General features: G+C 44.9%; 1 protein-coding gene across 3 annotated transcripts; it reads left to right on the top strand.

Moving 5' to 3' along the window:
• Nucleotides 1-4591: 4591 nt before the first annotated feature.
• grp (serine/threonine-protein kinase grp) lies at nucleotides 4592-22337 on the top strand. 3 transcript variants are annotated; one of them, XM_084606893.1, is made up of 15 exons: nucleotides 4592-4716; nucleotides 5073-5126; nucleotides 5298-5366; nucleotides 5443-5539; nucleotides 6456-6579; nucleotides 6801-6865; nucleotides 8224-8293; nucleotides 11147-11332; nucleotides 12240-12344; nucleotides 14363-14461; nucleotides 14524-14614; nucleotides 16932-17118; nucleotides 18271-18402; nucleotides 21815-21916; nucleotides 21999-22337. In XM_084606893.1, coding segments are annotated over exons 1-15 (1500 nt in total). In that variant the 5' UTR covers nucleotides 4592-4714; the 3' UTR covers nucleotides 22116-22337. The 3 variants fall into 3 exon arrangements, with proteins under 3 accessions (XP_084463019.1, XP_084463020.1, XP_084463021.1); XM_084606894.1 differs by lacking the exon at nucleotides 4592-4716 and adding an exon at nucleotides 4749-4839; XM_084606895.1 differs by lacking the exon at nucleotides 4592-4716 and adding an exon at nucleotides 4846-4999.
• Nucleotides 22338-22440: the final 103 nt, after the last annotated feature.

Here is a 22440-nt window from a genome sequence, read left to right as displayed (position 1 = left end):
GGTGGGTAAATACCGTTAGAGCTAATCAAATCATACCTTTCACATCGCGTGCAATACGTTGAGCTCAATGGCCATTCCTCAAGTCTACTTTGTATACAGTCGGGAATCCCACAGGGAAGCATTTTAGGACCATTTCTATTTAATGTATACTTAAACGACATCATCAGCGTGGAAGCGCAGGCTAAGTTCGTCATCTACGCTGGCGACACTATAGCATTTTTTGTGTCACGGAAAACTGTACAGAACTGTTTAACATTGCAAACTCGGCGTTACTAAAGTAGGTGATTGGGCAAAACAGAACGATTTAATAATCAACAACAATAAGACAAAAGCGATCGTTTTCCGGGCGAAAACAAGACTGATACCGCCGGAGTTAAAACTTAAGTTAAATAGCTCGGAAATAGAAATCGTGCATGAATTTAGAATATTAGGAGTCATTTTTACAGATACTACGTCTTGGGACCGACACATAGATTACATATCTTCTAGGCTTCCGTCAGTAATTGGTTATCTGCATAGAAACAAGTTTTTCTTACCTAAGAATGTTATGACACTTTTATTAACTCTCTCTTTTTGTCTTACATTAATCATTGCAGTCTCGTGTGGGGTACTACTACAGTGACTAATATGCAGATATAGGCTTCAGAGAAAGGTGAGTCATTACACACTCTATGTACGACACTAATGTGCAACCATTGTTTCAAAAGCTGGGACTTTTGCATGTGAAAGACATGTACAATTACAATCTATGTCTCGCATTAATGAAAGAAAGGAAGCAGAATAGTAATATCTTAACAAATTTAGGAAACTTAACTCCCATAGTTTCACCTGGACATTGCACGCGGACACCCGAAATCTGGAAAGTTGATATCAGCAGAACGAATTACGGTGCGCAACACAAAAATTCTGTATCCCATCGCTTTTAAATTCCTATTTGTCTAATAATACCGACATTTTACAGCTGAGTGTTAAGCAGCTTAAGAACATTTTCTTTTGGTATTAGTTTTGTATAGCTCTTGGAAATGACATGACTTTCTTGTGGTGTTATCTTGTGGTGATATCATTTCTGATACATTAGTTGTGGGGATTCACAATCCCCTTCCTCCATTGTAACGCCCGCGCGTAATTAACACGCGTGATTACGCGCGTTGGCAGAAAGGTTGGCGGAGGAGAGGGCATGCTGGCCACCCCCCGCCGCCTCCCGGGCCCTGCGGCGACGCTGCCGCGGGCTTCCCTCTTTCCTGCCGGCGTAACCGGGAGACCTCCTCTCTCGTTCCGTGTCGAGGAGCGCGACTGTAGCAACTCCCTCGGGGTTCTTCGGCGAATGGGCGCGCATGCGCGCGGTTTATGCTTTCTGCCGAGGAGACCACCGCCGTCACCGAGAGACGCCCATTGATCGTAGGCTAGGCACCGCAACGGGATGTGAGCGCGAAGCCGTGTCAGGTGAGAAGACTCTTCCTCTCACCTCCTTGACGCGCTTCCCCCTATTAGGTGGTTTTTATTTCACCCCCGTACGCGGCGTTCGCTCGCTATGCGGTGGTTGTTCTTGATTGCTATTCCCTTGCCGTGTACTCGAGCACGATAAACTCTGTACGAGTACGTAACTCAGTGTTTGTCCCCTCTGGCCAGAACCCGCCGCAGTGGCGATTTCTCGCACCGCGGGTTGGGGGTCACAGCTCTGTCTGCTAGGGCTGGCACGTCGGGGCTAGAAGGCGACCGTAGCGTCTAGCCCCCCGTGGCGCATTCTTTCGAGGATACCCCCCCCCCCCCCCCCCATATAGTATACTTTTTTTTTTGATGCCGTGTGTGCATGTGACTGAACTGGTTAAATGCAAGAGCCAATTTAACTAGGTCGCCACACCCGGGATCATGAAACGCACATTAAAATTATTCTTGTCTACCGGGAGGATAGGGATGACAATGATGTAATTAGCAATGACAATGACGGTGAATTTAGATGATGATGAGAGCAAACGTGACGCACCGTGTGCACCAGTAAAGGTAATGCTCTCGCATTTCTGCAGTGTACATAGTCCGCCTTCATTAACGCCATAACATTTTATTCTAGCTCTATATTCGAGGCAGAGGAAGTAGCTATCGCACTGGCCATCGCGGATCCCCGCACCAAAACTATTCTAAGCGACTCAAAGAGCGCCTTTCAAAAATTACGCGGGTAACAATCCTCACGCGGGTAACACCGGAAACGAAGGGGTCGACCGTCTAGCCCGAGGCTTGACCAACCAGGAGACGGGAGATCTATTGGGAACGGACGCGCTCGTCCAGGCGTCGCGCACATACGCGGAGATAACAAACTTTTATCGCGAGCTAAGATGCACGTAACCCGCCCCTCACCCCGATCTGGACCGGGCGCAAGCCACGACACTCGGACGCCTACAAACAAAGGCCATTCTTAGCCCCTACCGATTATCGTTAATAATTCCTTTCATTTTGTGGCAATACCACCACCAGTGCTCTTGAAAATTTTCCTCGATTAACCCTTCTCAAACCTCGCCCCACTGCTGCGGCTCAGATCCTGGCTGGCGACACAATGCAACGTTGGTGGTCGGCACATGGGGTCCCGCGAACTAGCGGCTCCGCCCGGGAGGCGCCCCCCCCCCCCCCCCCCCCCCCCACACACACACACATTCTATGCAGTGGTGCTGATGACGGCATATCGCCTTACCCCATCTGAGGAATAAAAGTCTTGCATTCAGCCTCACGACCCCTGAGAATATTTTCGTCCGGTGGGCGCCGGATATTCTGCCAGGAGTACAACAGTCGCGAAAATGTGTAATTGCGAAAATAATACTACGCCAGGTTTCGCCTTTTCGCCGTACCGGAGTCTACCCTTCACGGTCGGTGGTCGGTCATATGACAACTGACGTCATACCAGAGCGAGAGACAGGGTAGCAAGTCGGCTCTTCAGCGCGTCGTATAGCTACGCTTCACTGTCGAACGACGGCGGCGGTCGGTCACGTGACTACTGACGTCATACCAGAACGAGAGACGGAGTAGCAAGTCGGTTCTTCGGCGCGCCGTAGCTACGCTCCGCTATAGTATGGTCGGTCACGTGACTACTGACGTCATACCAGAGTGAGAAACGGGTGACCAACGGGACCAAGCGACCAAGTCTACTCTTCAGCGCACCGCAGCTACGCTCCACGGCCGGTCGACCATAGAGAAAGAGATTGATCTCTTTCTCTATGGGTCGACCGCCTGCGAACGGCGGCAAGCGATTGACGTCATACAAGTTGCAAGAGCTTGCAGGCCTTGCTGCGGTTCATTGGGCTACAGAAAGAATAATCTGTGAATAAATAATAAAGTTTCGAGACGTCTAAAAAATATGCCTTTCATTTCGTGGGTACACAGGATATTAGCAATGTGCACCACCACAAGCGAAACACTTTGCGTAGCCAAGCGGACATTGCTTTCTCAATTTCCAGGCTTAACTAAAGCTAAGCCCCAGCTAATTTTTTTTAGGCTCGCAGTCGCACCAGAAGGTACGAATGATTAATTCTTACCGCACCAGGAAAGTACTCCGTTCAAATGTAATATAAAACGAAACTTGCAATTAAATATCACTTTTGTGCGAACTTTTAGGCTGCAAAAGCGAGCGGTTAGGCGAACAAGGGGAAAAAAGTGTGTGTGTGTGTGTGTGTGTGTGTGTGTGTGTGTGTGTGTGTGTGTGTGTGTGTGTGTGTGTGTGTGTGTGTGTGTGTGTGTGTGTGTGTGTGTGCATGCGCGCGCGCGTGTGTGTGTGTGTGAGGGGGGGGGGGGGGGGGGGGGACTCGCTGCAAGTGGTTTTCCACGAACCATGGCCCCTCGCATGGACACGACGAAGTTCTTCACAATAATTACGCGCAGTGCTATAGCATATTCTATGTCAATGATAAAACGTTGGGCTAGTTGGGAAGTGGGCACACACATGAGCAGGAAGATACAAGACACAGCAAGTTGTTACGTTTGCGGTAACTTTTTTTCATTATGAGCATGCAGTTTCTAGGACCTCGTAAAAATGCATGCATTGTCTCCTCCTGCCGCGCTCCAGGCGTGAAGACGCACTCAGGTTCGCTAACGTCATTTTGCCATGTAAAAAGTTGATCAAGTGCAGGAGAAGGGTACAGTACATGTTTCACAGTGCGACCAATGGGTGTCCACAGATAAATTCACCCGCCTCTGCTAGGCGGGTGAATTTCACAGGCTAGGCGAGACCAAATTTACAGATTTAGTGTTTGTAATATACGCCCACTCCACTATATATTGCGAAATAATTTCAACACAAAATATGCGAGGGAGCCTGGGTACAGTGCTCCATATTCCAGAGCACTATAGCCTCGGTACCCCCCCCCCCCCCCCCCCCCTTTTACCTCGGGAGCGCACACTCCCTTTCAGAAAGCAAAAAAGAAGTCAATCTGTTGCAGTCGAAACCGAAACTTGAATTCTGAATAAAACACGAGTTTTAATAAAACTATTAACACACAAAACTAAGCCACATATAAGCAAAATATTTACTGACTAAATGTTTTTTGTTGACAATTCTGGTAGTTAATGTTTTTTTCAAAGCAACAAATACACTGCTGTTAATTGACATCGACACATTTCGCGCGCTTTTCTCTGCCCATGTGCTGCGAATGCATGATCAGTCGTTTTACAATGAAACGAAAAATTTGAATTGTTATCGTGTAAGAAACTACATGACGAACCTGAAGACGCCATGTAAGTTACACGAGACTATACTTTATGGCAAAGATAAGCTTATCTTCTGAGTCTTCGGCTTTGATCTTGCGCCGCTGTGAAGGAGCGCTTGTTCCCCTTGTGTCCGCATTCGGAATGTCGGTGGCAAGTGCTCGCTTGTTCGATATGTTACTGACCTTATTATTTTGATTCCTTTTGCCGTTCGGCGTTGCGTTATTTTTTCGTGCTGTTGTGTGGAACAGTGTACGGCTAAGAGGCATAAGTTTCTTGCTGTTGCTTCATTTCGGCGCTCGTTAGCTGTCAGGTACTGTCGCACGAGTCTAAACAGGTTTTAGGACTGGCTGCCGGTCAAACATAAGCTTGTTCACTCTCGACAGGGGACTGACTCCTGGTGCGAAGTCCATGGCATGTCCTGCTTCACCTTCCACGAGGTGGGATTTGAGTTTTCGTTTGTAGTTGCAGCTCATACTTCCCTTTCAGACGTCTTTGTTTCAACTTTTTTCCTCATTTTACTTCCGTCCGAACGGTGCGTTTAATATGCCGGACAAGTTTTGCGAACGAGTTATTCTTAAGTTACGCTTAATTAAGTTCTCGTTTTTCAGCACTACGAAGCACGAGTTCGTGGAGGGCTGGGATTTGACACAAGTACTAGGCGAAGGAGCCTACGGCGAGTGAGTGACAGCATGCTCTTGTTTTCTAGCCGACGTTTGAGCGATGCGAGACTCGTCAATTTGCCTCTCCTTTCAGGGTCAAACTCCTCGTCAACAGGGCAACTCAGGAAGCAGTTGCTGTCAAAGTTCTGAATAGTGATCATCCTGAGGCGGCTGAGAACTTCCGGAAAGAAGTAAGGTTGTTTGTTTAGTACGTTTATAGTTTTTCATCCAGGTTGCATGATAACTTCGGCTCGAGTTCTGTCCAGACGGCATTTACTGGCACTTGAGCTCAGTCTCCACCGCCCAGGGCTGTATGCCGTTTCGGAAATGTGTGAATATTATCACAGGCTTTTCGATCATATCAATACTGGTGCAATAAAAGTAGAGTTGAGCAAGTTGGCGCAACATTCTTAAAAGCACAGCACAGAGAACGAAGATCAAGTGAATAGACGGGAAAAGCACTCTCTGCTTGATTGACTTTAGTATGTATTTAAATAATTCTGATAACCAAGGGCCAATGTTTGCAAATTAAAACTCTTAGATCAGCCAGCTTCATAGATGAGATTTCACAGGAATGAATGATGACTGCTTTTTGTTTACTCACTTGTCCTTTGTCCGTTTCACTGTGTTTTGAGAATCGGTACTGGAGTGTGCAGTCCTAAAATGTGTGTTTTTTACTGTGTGACAGTTGTTCAACAGTTTTATCTTCAATATTTAAATTCGGCTAAGCACGTCGCAGGACTCGTGTGTTGCACGCGGACCTAACTGCGAGTGACCAATATTTTTATGGTATGTAGAGTTATGCCACGGCAAAGTAGTCACTTTTATTTAAAGTTTTGTACATACTGGTATGCAGCATAATGATCTGTACAGATAATTATGGTGATGAAATCTTTTATGTTCATTAAATCTGAGTGAGGTCAGTTTCATTATCATGCAACTTAAGTGGCAGTTGTTATTTGGCCTGAGACTCGAACTGAGAGCATAAGACAAATTAATTTGTATGTGCACAACTCTAGCCTCAGCTTTGTTTCATTCATGCCATTAGATGTTGTGTCTGCTATTTTTTCTGCTTGTGAACTTTTGTTTTTCTTATGTTGCTTTCAGATATGTGTTCATCGAATGCTTAACAATGAAAACATTATTAAGTATTATGGCCACCGAAAAGATGGGACTCACCAGTACATTTTTCTTGAGTATGCGTCAGGAGGCGAACTGTTTGATAGAATAGGTAAGTTCATTGCTTTTGCATTTGCTTTGGGCTTTGCATTTCACAACCTGCTGTTTAAATTTTTCTCTTAAATTTTTTTATGGTATGGGTTTAACTCGTTACAAAATTCTGACGCGTTCCATGCTCATCTTTACATTGATTTTGCTTGAATGCAAGTGCTTTTTCATTTTACCTTTCTTTCATGTCGCTTAGTAGTGACCCTGTTTTTCTGTTCTGTGCAGAGCCTGATTATGGTGTGGATCAGGCTGATGCGCAGAGATATTTCAGGCAGATTATATCTGGAGTGGTAAGATATTCTTTTTGCTCTTCAAACTATACCGCACTTGGTTTATGATTCTTTCAGTCATCCTAAACTATGCATGCTCGGGGCCAGTTCATGCTGGTGAAAGAACAGGATAAGAGAATGGGCACGGGGCAGCTTTGAAAGGTAAACAGGGTACCATTTCTGCACCCAGTTTGCCTTTTACTGTTGACTCGATTCCATGCTTTCTTTTGTTGTTTTCTTTTGGGAACTGTACCAACCAGCCAAGTGATTGTCTTAATCAAATTCATGCCACAACTTTGTAGCATAGCTTTCTTTACTAATTAACTGTGTAGGGTAGCCGAAGGCCTTTCTGGTTAGCATCCCTGCCTTCCATCCTCATTCCTATCTATCTAACAGTAATTTAAAAGGCACGGCATTTTGTAGCATAGCTTTCTTTACTAATTAACACTAATACAAAAGGTGTGTCATCCATAGTCAGCAGTTCTCAAACTGGGTTGCATTGGGCTGTTTTCGTGGTTTCCGCGAACTCGCACTGGACTTGGCTGAGAGTGTAAATGAGATGGGGCGTTGGTCTTGGTGACTAGTTTGCAATGTTCTTGATCTCAATTTAGTGGCCTGAGCATGATTGAGAAGCGGTAATTCAATGAAAAAAACCGTGACCAAACTCATGAAAAAAAAAAAAAGAACTAATCAGAAAGAACAAAGCAAGGCACAAGCAACATTTTCTCAGCCAATCATATCTCGTATAAAACTGCAACACACTCGCTCGCTGTGCTGTAAACATAATCATCTTCGAGTTCCAACTGCAGAACACTCTCGCGCTGTCCATTGAACATTGGCTAACGCTTGTGAAACTTGGTTCAAGGATAGTTGAACCTATGCATTTTTTTCTCGTGCAAGTTCTCGTGAATATATTTGAGTTTTGTGGCTGTAGAAGTAGCTTCTGCATTTTAATTAATATTTTTCAGGACATACTTAATAGCCTGAATCATGATGCAGCTGGGATTTCACAGCTTAATCCGCTTTTTTAATGAAACACTAGCCAAGCTAAATATGAACCTCAATCCTCTGGGGAATAGTTCTTTTTGAGAAGTTTTCTTAAGTAGTATTGCCTCTTTTTTTCTGTAGCTAATCTTATAACTTGAGTTTTGAGGCAGTCGATGCAAATTCTTGCGTGTTACCTAGTCCTGGTTAACAGCTTCTTGAGCAGCCGTGCATAACTTCGAACAGTGCTGTAATGCATAAGTATAGCATGTTTAAACTCCTTTATAATGTTTTATCTATTTAATACACAGTGGTTGTAATGCAGTTAAAATTTAATTTTCTACATGTTTGAAATAAAGGTGTAAAAGGCTGTGTTGACTTTTTGCATTTTTTAGGAGTACCTCCATTCGAAGGGTGTTGCACACCGGGACCTGAAGCCCGAAAATATCCTGCTAGATGCCAATGGTGAATCTCGTTTCTTGTAGTGTCATTGATTTTGATCGCCGTTTTTGTTTACTTTTTACTTATATTGCCATCAGTCTTTTTTACCCACGAGAGCAGAAAGTCTGGGAGTTTTATTTGGTAACCTGGCTTACCTTATTTTGGATTGTGCTGTGCGTGTCTAATAAGCTGCCCCTGTGAAATGCGCCAATCATAATGCTGCTATCATAGCCCCGTGCCATATATGCCATCGTGCCCAGGACAGATCTGAAAAAGTGTCTGCACTTAAAGCTTGGGCAGTAGCTGTACTATTTTTTTGTTTCACGAACAACTTCTTGTCATTGAAACGGAGGAAATGCTGCCTTGTCATTAATTTCTCCATGCAGTGCCTGTCTTTTTTTGCCGCAATAGTTGCAAAGTATGGTGATGCACTTCATAGTGGAAGTCATACGACTTGCAAAAAAATTGTTATGTAGAGCTGATTGATGTGTATTGTCGAATTGATTGTTTCATGAATAGCTTTGTGGAAAAGAGTACAGGAAAACTGTGCTTTTTCAAGTATGCTGCCAAGGTTTATAGGGCTGGAACAGATGGCTTCAATTTTCATTGCAGTATCGGCCATTGCAGTTGCAGTTTGAGTGGGTAGTGCCAGTGATTGCAGTTGTGGGGTCATAGACTGCATTGTTTATTGTAATACGAGCAGCTACTTTGGGATGTTGGCATTACTGTATGGAATGTCCCATAAACCGTTATGCCTAATCACATAAACACATAATAAATGGTCGAAGTGCTGTTCTATTTGTTGCAAACTGCCTTGGCTGCTCCAGTTTGCCCCAAAAGACAATATTTCACCAAAACTGCTCCGTGCAAGCTGCTTCCATGTTTCGCCTTCAAATTTAGAAGAATACGTTTTTTTGCCACACGATGGCCCATCTCATCATCATCATCATCGGCCTGACTATGCCCACTGCAGGGCGAAGGCCTCTCCCATATTTCTCCAATTAACCTGGTTCTGTGCTAGCTGCATCCACTCGACCCCTGCGAACTTCTTGACCTCATCCGTCCACCTAACTTTCTGCCGCCCCCTGCTACGCTTTCCTTCCCTTGGAATACAGTTTGTTACCTGAAGCGACCATCGATGGCCCATCCATTGCCTACAAAAAAGTCGTTATAATCCAATTCGATTAGGCGACCGTGAAAACTGCAGCATGTGAGTTGTGCATCTGGCTGTCAGTCTAAACGATGGCAACGCACTGGTGGCAGTGGTATAATGCATCTCTCACTGCGCCTAATAGTACAAGCAAAGTTTTAACAAACTAGAGAAGCATGAAACATTAAAATTTGCGCACAAGTAAATTTTAAACACTCCACAACTGATTAGAGGCAGTTGTAAAAAAGTTAAGCTGCAGTTTAGCTTGGCTAAGCATGGGTGTATACATGCAGAAATATTACTCATTTAGCTAAGTTCTGCATTATTTATCTTTGCTCTGCCACATCTTGCCATGTTTATCTAAGTGTTTAATGGATGGTTTAGGCTTTTATTAACATGGATGAGGCCTAATTAAGGTCTGTAGTGCAGTTTTGTCAGACGAGATGAAGGTGATAAAGATGATATCCAAAGTTCAACGGGAAAGACTCAGCTTAGCACTCGAAGAAACTGGCTACCGAGATGGCGGCACATTGGTTTAACGCAGTGGCCAGTGATGCTGATCTCTTTGCCTCGACTTGAGCTCAAAGCCCACTAGCAGAAAGTTTTTTTTCCTCGAGCAGTTGCTGATAGGAGGCTTCAGAGTCACCCCTGTAAAACCTCAGTGCAGGTCGTAATGTTTCTGCATTAGAAATGTTCTATGCACTTGGCATAGCACCTCCTCCTTGCCTTTAGAATCACCGATGGTGAGAGAAGCAAGAGCAGCAAGTGAAGCAGACACTGCAAACTACCACGAGCCATTAGGAAACTTGTCTAGCTGCAAAGAACTGCAGAAGTTATTTTAGTGCTTCTGCTATGAAAAGCAGGTATTTTGCCATGGAATCTTTGTCAGACAAAAGTATGAAGTCATATGGGAGGGAGGGGTGATTAATCGAAGGTGCCGATCACTAGAAACCTTCTCAAGGGTGTTGGAAAGCCATGCGGGGCCTATTGCCTACCCATTGAAATTGAGAAATCCCCAGCGTCGCTCAGACAAGCTTGAGCCAATGACTGAAGGCAGTAAAGTAAAGTGGCTGAAGGAGGGAATGTCTACCTTTTAGTCCTGTTTGTCCTCTGTGGAAGCACTATTGACCAGTGCTCAGGCATAGAATCGAAGAACATGCTCAAGATGAAAAGCAGAAATGTGCTGTTCGATGTGAACTCCAAACTGGCGGTGGTGCTTGAGTGTATCAAAGGGATGGACTCCATGTTTGAATCATGATCAAGTTAAAGTAGGCATAAGCGGTTAGCCAAACTTGGTGTTTAGTTATGAAGCGCAAAAGCAAACATTCCATTTTCTGCTAGTTTGTTCCAAATTGTTTCTCTTTTGAGCTGTGACATCTTAAACACCTGTATATATTTCGGTCATTTGTCCTGTCAGAAATGTGCTCATAGCATGGAAATTATTGAATGCTGAATCAAAAGGAACCAAATTGCAGTTTTTGTTCGTTTGAAATAAAAAATTGCAATTGTGAAACCTTACAAGCATGCTTCAAAACATAATCTGAGTGCTCCAAAGCTGTTCTCTTATTCTGCCAAAGCTGCTCTAAAATGGCTTTATTACTGCTTTCTGAGCTGCTCTAAAATTTTAGACTCTGCTGCCACGCCTGCTGACGTATTGTGAGATTGCTACACCTAGTGCTGCAAGCCCTTTGGAACTCGTTTTGCAAGTCGTGCTGTTGCCTTTGCAGACAATGTGAAGATCTCAGACTTTGGCCTGGCCACTGTGTTCAGATTTCGGGGAGAAGAGCGGTTGCTTGTGAAAAGGTGTGGCACGTTGCCTTACATTGCTCCTGAGGTGCTTGTCAAGCAGTACCATGCTGAGCCTGCTGACATCTGGAGCTGTGGTGTCATCCTTGTTGCTCTGCTTGGGGGTGGTGAGTGCCAATCACTGCTACACTAGAACTCCGTTACTGTTTGTTTGGCTACGTGTTTATGCTTTGGAGGGGGAAGTGTGTAACAGCTGTATCTTGGCCTTTAATCACCTGTGGGCCACAGACTTGAGCCTGGCGAAAAGTTGTGTTGCAAGCTCTGCAGTGAGCTGTCCAAAGAAAGGAAAATAGGGGTAATGTTGAAAGACAGAATGAAAACAGAGTGGGTTAAGGAGTAAGTGTCAGTTGGGATATCCCGGCTGAAATCAAGGAGGGCAAATGGACTGGACATCTCCTTTCACACAAGTAGCATCTTAATTATATTTGTATTTCTTTCTTTTTGTTTCACATCTGTGGTGGTTCCGTTACTGGTACACACTAGCCCTTGCTCAGAGATGACAGCCAACTCTTCCGTTGCAGCTGCCCCCTGCAAATGGCCGTTGGCTTTGAAGCTGCTTCCCCAGCAGTGGCTGTTATAGTGGGAGTGGTACTCACTGGAGCAACAGCGATGCACGTCTATAAGTGTCAGCCCCTTTAATGATGTTGCAGCATATGCAGTGTTCTTGCCAGCTTTTGACACACTTACGGCAAAGCGTGACGTGGTTTAAGAATATAACAAGAATGCAGAATGGACGCCACGGTCCTCCTACTTCAGTTTAAAATCTTGCACTTCTATCTAAATTTAAAGTGCACGGGGTGCCTACCAAAGTTTTGAGTCCTGAACACATTCTGTTTCAGGGACTTGTGTAAGCTCTTACCACATTTTATTCGTGATCGTGTAACCCAGCTTTGATACAACTGTTGAGTTGTGGACACGATCAAGCCTTGAAACCTGTCTTTTCCCGAGAGAACTCGTTAAGTCGCTCATTTGCTTCTAGTCTCCTTTGTGCTTCATTTCGTGTTCTTTTTCCAGAACTGCCATGGGACAAGCCTGCTGCGAGTTGTACAGAGTACAAAGATTGGAAGGAGTGCAAGATCACTGTGCCCCCGTGGTCAAAACTGGACAACGCAGTTTTGTGTAAGTCCTGCGCATTGTCTGTCAGACCTAGTGGCAATGTGGGCTACCCAAAGTGTTTTGCCTCAGTGACAAAGCTTTCATAGCAGTACTGCAGGCTGTAAATGGTCTGAAGGTTGGTGGGCCAATGTCACATGCATTAGAGCCGTTGTGACTGCTCTTGATCATTTGTAACCGGCTAGTGCTGCAGACTTGCCAGTCAATGAGCTCTTGATGCGAACTTTAATGCGAACAGCTCGTGATTGGCGTCCGCAGAAACTGTGGACAGAACGTGTCCGCTCCACCTCGCAATCATCAAAGAAATAAAGATCCCGTCTCCACCAGGAATCGAGCCTCCACCCCTCGGATCCCCAGCCGAGCGCTTTAACCAAGTGCGCCAAGCCTGGGATCATGAGAAACGTCGTAATTCTCCTTCTCCAGCTTGAGGATGATAGCAGCGATGACAGTGACCCTATTAGTGATAATGACGATAGCAGTGATGATGACGGTGTATTTAGTTGATAATGATAACGAGAGCAAACATGATGCACCGTGTGCACCAGCAGCGCTTCAGGCTTTTGCATTTGTGCTGTGTACATTCTACAGTGCTCTTGGGGAATTTTGGTTTTGTGATTGACTTAATTGTAAAGTCTTTATTGGCCCAAGTCTTGACTAATTTACAGATTAGTATAAAAAGAAATGCTGCCTTCATGTGCATGCAGTAGGTGATTGTGAACCCCAGCATTTAAATTTCATTCTTACAGAATGAAGTAGTACATGTATTTTTTAACCTGGGTTCATGTTACGCACAACTGGGTAGGTGACGCTGGTGAATTGTAGCATTTATGTCCCAAAATGAGATGTGGGCGATCAGGGTGTCTACCAACCGGGAAAACCGGGAATAGTCGGGGAAATTTTATGCAATGGGAAAACTCGGTGAAATGTCAGGGAAAGCATCAAGAATTTCATAAAGTTGGGGGGGCCATCTGATAAGAAGAGAGGAGTCGCTGGAGAAAGCTTTGATGTTGGGAAAGGTTGAGGGTTACCGGAGAAGGGGTAGGCCTCGAACGCGATGGTTAGATGGCATCCCCGAGGCGCTGCAGATGAAGTTATGTGATGTTAGGAAGATAGTGACAGACCGGAAAGCGTGGCGTGATATGGTCCATAGGGTCACGAAGAGTCAGACACGACTGAACGACTGAACTGAACTGGGGAAAATCACACAATATATTCGGCAGTGCATTTGCATTCTAAGCTGACACACAGCAAGTATGTTATTCATGCAGACTTTTTTTTTGGGTGTTGTCTTAACAGCGCAAGGCAAGGCGCGATATATTACTTTGATGCCAGCGCATGTCGCTGTGCTGTTATAGTGAACTACAATGCTACCAAATGCATGCGTGCAGCCGTATTGGATTGGATTGGCTATTTGCGAGGTGGGCGACTTGCATGATCTGAGACTGGTATCAGTGCGCTTTGAATTTTTGGTAAACTTTTGATGTTCTTAATGGCCATTAACACTAATGATAGCCTTGTCACTATTGTAAATTGCAGGATACACATAATAAATAGCTTTTTGTTGTGAATTATTCGTCTATGCTCATTATCGTCAGCAGCAACATTTTTGAGCCTCTTCCATCAGGGAATTTGAACTGAAATAATCTGGGAAAACCTAGAAAAGTCAGGGATATTGAAAATAGTGGTTTGCTAGACACCTTAACCATGAGAGGCACTGTGGTGGAGTGCTCTGGATTAATTCAAGCTACCCGGGGCTCTGTAATCAATATGCACTGAATTTGGACAACACATGGGTGTTTATGGCGTTTTAGTTCCTTCGAAATACTGTCGCAGCTGTCGAGGTCAAACCCACAACTTTGGGATTAGCAGTAAGCACAAATGCCACCAAGTCATCAATGCTGGTCTAATGTGAATTTTGTCTGTGGCAGAATCCTAATTTGTTTGCAAGTAGGGTTTCATTTTATTGTTTCTGCATTAAGATTTTCAGTTTATGTGGCATTTTTCTTGGTCGTTAACATTTGCAGCCTTACTTCGGAAGATACTCATGCCAAGCCCTGGAAAGAGGTACACAATAGAGCAAATCAAAAACCACCAGTGGATGAAGAAACATCTCAAGCCCAAAAGTAAGTGCTTCCGGGAGCATTTTGCAAAATGTGTTGCTCAGTGTGGCGCCTCTTGACTTCAGACACAAATTCCAAGTGGCTGGCCAGCGGCGCGGATTCTCTCGCGCGCAAGAAGAGCTGCTTTGACATAGGCCACTCAGGCGATGCAACCAGGTAATTGCCTCCGCACTTTTCTTTTCTAACTTGCGTGTAAAGTTTTCAGTAGGGGTGTGAAGGATGTCAAAATTTTCAAATACCAACACGAGGGAAATTCGTTTTCGAGTATCGAATACTTACCGTAAAAACCCGCGTATAATACGAACCCGAATATAATACGAGGTGAAATTCTGGAGACGCGAAATGGAAAAAAAAAGTTTTTACCGCATATAATACGAGAGAGAAAAAACAAGACATTTATTGAAATCGGACCTCACACTTCAATCACTTTCATCTTCAGCAGCGCTTTCCTCGGAAATTTCTTTGTCGGACAAAGAAATTCCGAGAAATTCTGTGCCATCGAGGGCGTTTGAGATGCCGCACTTCTTAAACGAACGGCGCACAAGCTCCTCTGGGATGCTTGCCCACGCGTCCACAATCCATTTGCACAGCGTGGCTGGCGATGCTCGCTTCAGCCGCCCGGCCGGCGTCACTGCAGGCTCACCTGACCGCATCCATTCCAAGGTCAATGTCCATTCCGCGTAGCATCGCTTGACTGCGTCCTTGAAGGGTTTGTTGACACAAACGTCGAGAGGCTGAAGTTGTGAGGTCATCCCACCCGGAATCACAACAAGTTCTGTGCGGCAGTCGCTTAGCAGCCTTTTCACCGAGTCGGCCAAATGGCAACGAAACGCGTCCAGCACGAGGATGGATGGAAAGGACAACAGTGCACCGGGCCGTTTGCACCACACTGACTTCACCCAGTCGAGGACAAGATCCTCGTTCATCCAACCTTTTTCGTGGCATCTCACGATGACATTCTTCGGCAGCTCCTCACATTTCGGCATTGTCTTGCGCTTGAAGATGACATAGGGCGGGAGCTTGCGGCCGTCTGCCGTGCACGATAGCATGACTGTAACCCGCGTCTTCTCGTTTCCAGTAGACCGGATACAAACTTGTTTAGAGCCTTTCTCATGGACGGTGAGGGGCGATGGCATGTCCAGGTAAACCGGCGTCTGGTCAGCATTGCCTATTTGCCCCAGCTGAAAGTTTTTGGTCTTTCGCAAAGAAATCACGTGGCGCTGAAAAGCCACCAGCAGCTCTTCGAAGGATTCGGGCAGCTTTTGTGAAATCGAGGTTCGCCGGCGTAGCGAGAATCCAGCACGGCACATATAGCGATGTATCCAGTGCTTGCTTGCTTTGAAGGCGGAGCTCGGAATTCCCTTTTCCCTTGCAAGCTCCCTAGCTTTTGCTTGCATAAGCTCTACGCTCACAGCTAGATGCGATGCTCGCTGTTCTCGTACGAACTCCGTCAGAGCGAGTTCAATTTCCGGGAATGCGCCATTCTTTGGCCCGCGAAAGCTTCTTCGCATCCCCTTGCACGCGAAAAGGGCTTCTTTCTGTCGTCGCCATCCGCGAATGCTTCCCTCGGTGACGCCAAACTGCCTCCCGGCCGCACTGTTGCCGATGTTTTCAGCAACTAAAATCACCTTTCTCTTAAAAGCAGCCGAGTACTGTTTCCGAGACCCTGGCATCCTGCTCGTTCACTTAAAGAAAAAAGCGTGCACTTTTTCGCGAACCGTGGTTTGCACGAGAGCACATGCGCTGATGCTGTGCGCACTCGACGACTCAACAACAAAGAGACGACACCTCGACGTCGTGGCCACTGCGGGGTGCGGCCACGTTAGGGCAACGAAGCCAAGCCGTAGCCGCACATCGATAACAAAGCCAAGCCGTAGCCACGCGGCAACAACGAAACCAAAACTTCTCGCAAAACTTTGACATTTTGGTTGGGATCCGCAAATAATACGAGGCGGAAATTTGGAACGCTGAAAGTTGGAAAAAAAACTCGTATTATACGCGGGTTTTTACGGTAGTTCTTGTCTATTTCAAAATTCATGTGGTATTTGCAAATGCAATTAAACTAGAATTTTGCAGAAACATTACTGTAGAATTTTACAGAAACCTTGAGAACTTTTACCTTGCTGAAAAACTCGGTATACGTTTTATACAGGATTTTTTTTTAGTCGATATTTATTGCCTCAGGGCATCAGTAGGTTATGAGATGAAGGATGAATAAATGATTAAATGAATGGAAAAAGGTTGGCTGATTTTATGAAGTCCAGAAGTGAGCGATGATGAGGTCCCTGCGTCCAAGTGACGTATGAGGCAGGATTGGTTGCTGAAAGGCCAGCTATGCTCAGGTGCCGGATTCATGTAACAGTTTTTTTTTACCAGATGCACCAGCATGAAACTGGGTGGAGCTGTCATATTGCTGCTGGATACAGTAAGCTCCTAGACGATGACCACCGTGTTCTGTTTGGTCGTGTTGCAGGGACGACACCATCACCCGTCTTTCGAGCTCCCAACCGGATCCAGTGCGTAGTTTGGAAGAGCCCGGACAGGAGCTGGCTCCTGCCGCTAAGGAGTTGGCCCAGCACATAATTAGCTTCTCTCAGCCAGCACAGCTGGATGACATGCTGTTGAGCACACAGACGCTGGGAACACAAGGCTCTTCCCAGGTGAGCAGCCTGACTGCACAGGCCAATTGGTTTTCTAATGCGGCGGTATTGGAAGATTATGTGAGCGAAAACCTGGCTTTTGTTGCACAAAGTGTGGAGAGTGCAACTTTGGTGAGTGAGAAGAAGGAGCAAAGAAGGTGATGTCATGCACTGAGGATGGCTAGTAGGTGGGGAGAAAGGGGAGGATTGGCGGAAGTGGAGAAAATATGCAGCCAAAAATTTGGTGTCTTCATATTAATGGTACTCCTTGTTTGGCGCAGTTGGATAAAGATGTCTTAGTTTACGTCCGCATTCTATGGTTTTCTGCAGACGGATAAACATGCCGCGATGTGTCATTTTTAGAGTAACCTAAGAAAAGCTTTAGTATGCGTCATATCTGATGTAGCCTTGAGGAGCAAAGACATATTCCTGTCTGTGTGGATGAGTCGCTGCATATTATTACGTTTACATCCCAAAACTGGACATTAGCTACAAGGGCCCATAGGCCCATAGTGGAAAGTTTCGGATTAAGCTTGGACCACCTAGGCAGGGGTCTATAAACATTTGGTGACATCAGGCAGGCCACAATGCCTGTATTTGATACTGTGGTCTTGGGCTCAGCAGCCGACTGGCACAGCCAGAAGGCTGGAGCCAGAGACTAGATTGTGGGCAGATGCCTTTTTTTTTTTTCTTCTTTTTTTTTTTTTCCTGTAAATATCTTATATGCTCTTTCTAACTGCAAACAAACATTTGGGGTCAGTATGGTGTTTAGAAATAATTTTTGTTTGCACCTGGAAATGGCAGTTTTGGGCTGTTTGGATAATGCTGAGGCTTTTCAAAAGATGTGCCTATATATATGTACTAGTATTTTTAGGGAACTAATCCCTCTTGTGATACGCTGTTGTTCAGCATGGTCCTCAGCATAGGGTTTGCATTTTTAGCTATAATGAAGGCATTGCTCAATAATAATAGTAGTAATAATATTTGTAGCATAGTAAGTGCAAAATCAGTGTTCTGCCATATATATGCAATTTTTGTTTATCTTGCTTCCTTGTGTTGATTGCTTCTTTTAGAGCTCTTCGTGCATTGTAGTTATCCTGCATTGTGTATGTCTTTCCTCTTGGGGATGACGACATGCTTATACAGCCACATTGTGTGCGTCTTTTCTTTTAGACTCCACTTCAGAAGCTAGTAAAGCGAATGACAAGGTTCTTTGTCACCACTGATGCTCAGCAAACTCTTGAGGAACTCAAGTCGCTCTTTGAGCGGCTAGGTTACACATGGAAAACAAACTCCTTTGGGCAGGTAAATGCATTTCATTTTCCTTATTTCTTACCGGTGCCTGTAACTTGTGGGTATTCCTATATGGTGATCAAAAACGAGGCAAGGCAGTGTGAACTCGTGACAGAAAAAGGAAAAAAAAATACATTGGTTTTTGTTTAGCTTTAAAAAATGTCCATGTCGGTGAGCTATGACTATGACTATACTATGACTAACTGCATAACAACAAAGCAGGGAAATCTGGAAACAGCAAAGCAAAAGGAAATTGAGGAAGTTAAGTTGGACATCAAGACCTTTATGGTTGTTCATTGGGGTTTGACATCCTAATGTGACTCAAGACTATGAGAGGTATGCTGTAGCAGTGGGCTGAAGATAACTTTGACCACATGGGGTTGTGTGACGTGCACCTACATAGCACAGTACACGAGCGCATTGCGTTTCTCCTCCATCAAAATGCAGTGCGTTGCAACATAGTGGCTGGCTTGTTGGTTCATCGTACAGAGGAATACAGTGCAGTAGTTCAGTAAAATTTCGTTACAAGAGACCTGGTTACAAGAGACACTCGGTTATAAGGGACACTTGAAAATGGTTTGGTTGGTTTTACTATGTTTGCCATGTTAACAACATGCATACAAGAGACATGGTTACAAGAGACACTCTGTTACTAAGGGCAACTTTTCCAGGTCCCTTAAGTAATTTTTTCACTATTTATAAGAGACACAATTCACCCAGGTACACTCATGCAATGCAGCTGACTCGTACCAGCTCGTATGTGCGACAGTTTAGGTTCCCTTAATTAAATTCTGTTCCATATCAGTGTCCTGTTTTGTTGCAATATGTCGGGAACCAAGGAGTGCCCCCTCTCTACTGAGGAGCCAAGATGTGCCTGTTGTTTCAGTCACACAGGAATGTGATGACAGTGGCTGAAACAATAAGGACATTTTAACTTCCAAGTCAAAAGGAGGCACTCCATCTTGGTTTCTGACATATATATTGTAACAAAACAAGACACTGATACGGAACAGAATTTAGATAAGGGAATCTAAACTGTCGCAATCTAAACTGTCGCACATACTAGTTGATAGGAATGTTTGGTTACAAGAGACCTTGGTTATAAGAGACCTTTTTGGGTTCCCTTGAGTGTCTCTAGTAATGAGGTGTAACTGTAGTAACAACCAGCATCTATGTTTGCGTCCATCTTTTTTGTGTGTGTTACTGCTGCACTTTATTCGTCTGTTTATCAGAGGTGCCTGTGCAGTCAGCAAAGCATTGAATATTGAGCAAAAAGGAATCAGTGTGGTTTTTTATGTATTAGGATTAAAACAGTGCAACACTAAAGGCCCTTTATCCTAGAAACATTGTTTAAAAATAATTTGGGATGCTTTTAAACTCCTGCAGTTTGAGTGTTTGTTGATCTGTCATTTTACGCTTGCGAGGTGTGCCCAGCAGAGGTTGCTACTTTCTCAGCTTATTAGGAGTCTGTAGTTGAGGATAATGTTATTTTGGTAGTACTTGCAGCGCTTGTAAAGGTGCTAGTTTGTTTAGACATGGCAGTAAACATTTTCCTCAATCCTACTTTTTAATCTGAACATGCTGAAGTGAAGTTAGCCTCAGACCATGCTTCTGAATGTACAGCTTATCAGTGGCGGCTCTTGCATGGAAATGTAAATGCGCTGATGCCTACTTTCATGTGTTCAGAAGTGGCACTCGTATGACGTGCAGAGACGCTGGCCCTTTTCATTTTTTGGAAGTGAAATTGCCTTTATTTATGTGATCTAAACGTTATTAATAGTGCCTGTTCTAGAGGTGTGCACAGACTGAAATTTTTATCCTGAGCCCGGCCCAGCCTGACACTGAGAGGGCTTAAGCCCGGCCCGGTGCTCAGACTTAAGGCCCGGTCCCAGCCCGACATATGCTATAATTGAAGTTGAAGCGGTGATACAGAAAAGAATATATTGAGGCATAGTATAATCGTAGAATTGTGATTCTAACTTAGTATGCAAGGAAAAGTTCTGCAACATTGAAGGCTTGGGGTATTTGCGGCGCTCCTGGATGGTGAATGCGGCAGCGCTGAAGTTTCTTTCAGTGCTGTAACTTGTGGTTGGAATTATTAACAGGTTCTTAGCAAGGAAAGCAGGTTCTGGGTAAGCGGCTTCCTTGCTTCCCCAAAAGTGTGCAAGCTCTATATCTGAACAAAGGGATGATTCTGTAGCGAAGTACTCTGAACTTGTCTCGCTCACCGCGCACCATTAGCATGTGCTTTCCGTGCAGCCGGCAAGGTGCCGCCAGTGCATTGTCTGCGCTGAGAAACGAGAAAACCCAAGCACCATGGATGCTTTGAGATATGTCCCGCTTCAGCTGAGGAAGCCAGCGTGACACGAATCTTGAAACTGATACCTAAACACATGCGCCTGTGTTGCTGAAGAGATGAGAAACTTGAAGCTCAATAGCCCATTCTCAGTCATAAACAGCTACCAAAGCTCCGTTCATGGCGAGAAGGTGTGAAGGGAAGGCGGATCAACGTCCGGAGAGAACTTGGAAGCTCTCGCATGAGGAATGCAGGGGAAAATGTTGCACATTCTAGAAGCCTATTGCACAATTGTCATACTGGCGCTTTCGCAAAGGTTGCATGTGCTCGCAATAGGGGTGTCTGGCTCGGCCCTCCCAAGACAAATATACCCTGGCCCGGGCCTGGCCCGAACCCGAGGCAGAAGGTTTCTGTGCGGCCCGTGCACAGCTCTAGCCTGTTCGTGTTTCTCTGGCATATTCTCTATTTCCTGCCTTTTATGTTGCAATGCGTCGTCAGCCTTAAAAGAAAAAAGTATTGAAAAAAATTCCGCCTATGACGCGAGAGCGTAAGCTACCAACCCACATATATAAAGCACCACTTCAACCATGCAGTGTAAGTGTGTCGGCGTGGCCTAGGGGTAACGTGAATGCAATGGCCCTGGCAGGCTGGTTCTGATATCATCCTCCCACAGGAAAAAGACCAGAGTTGGCAGCTTCTGCCAAACGTTTCGTCACGGCGAAGCCACGCTGACTACTCGAAAACCTGGCATAATGTAGCTCTCGCTACAAACACTCTCATGCACTGTGCCTTTCTCGCGTGCTGTACCAAAGATGCTTAGCACATTTTTGTTAGCATGACCCTTTCTTATAAATTGTGTTTTAATGCAAAGGAGCTCATTACGCAGAAAATCTGGCAGCATCCGGTAGAAATGATTCGAGATTCTGAAAACAGTCATCTTATCAGGGAAAAGTGCAAATGAAGTAAAACTTGGCGAGTATGTTCCGTAGTGGTGATTCTTCAAAAAATATAAATTTAATAAATTAAAATGGCACAATTTCGGCATTGGGGATTAAAATCTAGGTCCCCTGCATGCCGAACAAACACTCCACATATGTGTTTGACGTGCTTTCTTTTTCCCCACCGCAGATCACAGTTACAACCCAAGACAAACGCAAAGCACAGCTGGTGTTCAAGGCAAGCCTGATTGAAATGAGTGCAAAGATCCTGGTGGACTTCAGGTTGTCTCGTGTAGGTATACAGTTCTGGGCACTGTTCTTTTTCTTCTTCAGATGGGTATGTACTGTCGTTTCACGATGCCTCTTTATTTCAGGGCGATGGTCTGGAGTTCAAGAAGCACTTTGTGATCATAAGGAACCATCTCTCTGAGCATATTGCTAAGGGACCCGTGAGCTGGCCCATAGCCGTGGCCACCAACAGCATCCCCTGACGCGGGTCATAGCTTAGAGTGGCGTGCAAGGAAAAAGAGAGTGCTGTGTGGCAGAATCTCAAGAGTGTGCCAATTGTGCCTGCTGCATGATTCCTACATGTTTACCTGATATTGTTGTACATTTGTGCAGAGTGTATGATAGTGTGATGACTGACTGTCTTTTAATTGAGCATGTGTAGTTAGGCCTGCTGGACATTAAAAGTGCCTTGTCTTTTAGTCTAATGTTTTGCTTCACGTTCTGACCATATTTACAAACTTATACACGACCTTTTACATGCACTGACATTGCACGACATGCAGATATTTGTTTCACCTTTACTAAATC

The sequence above is a fragment of the Amblyomma maculatum genome, chromosome 6 (assembly GCF_055883805.1).
Source record: "Amblyomma maculatum isolate TAMU_Amacu chromosome 6, ASM5588380v1, whole genome shotgun sequence".
NCBI classification, from domain to species: Eukaryota; Metazoa; Arthropoda; class Arachnida; order Ixodida; family Ixodidae; genus Amblyomma; species Amblyomma maculatum.
This window is presented reverse-complemented; position numbering and strand designations above follow the sequence as displayed.

Coding starts and splice junctions, on each gene's coding strand:
- grp (XM_084606893.1), top strand. Junction 5,127..5,297: donor CCTGCTTCACCTTCCACGAG/GTGGGATTTGAG, acceptor CTCGTTTTTCAG/CACTACGAAGCACGAGTTCG. Junction 5,367..5,442: donor GGCGAAGGAGCCTACGGCGA/GTGAGTGACAGC, acceptor CTCTCCTTTCAG/GGTCAAACTCCTCGTCAACA.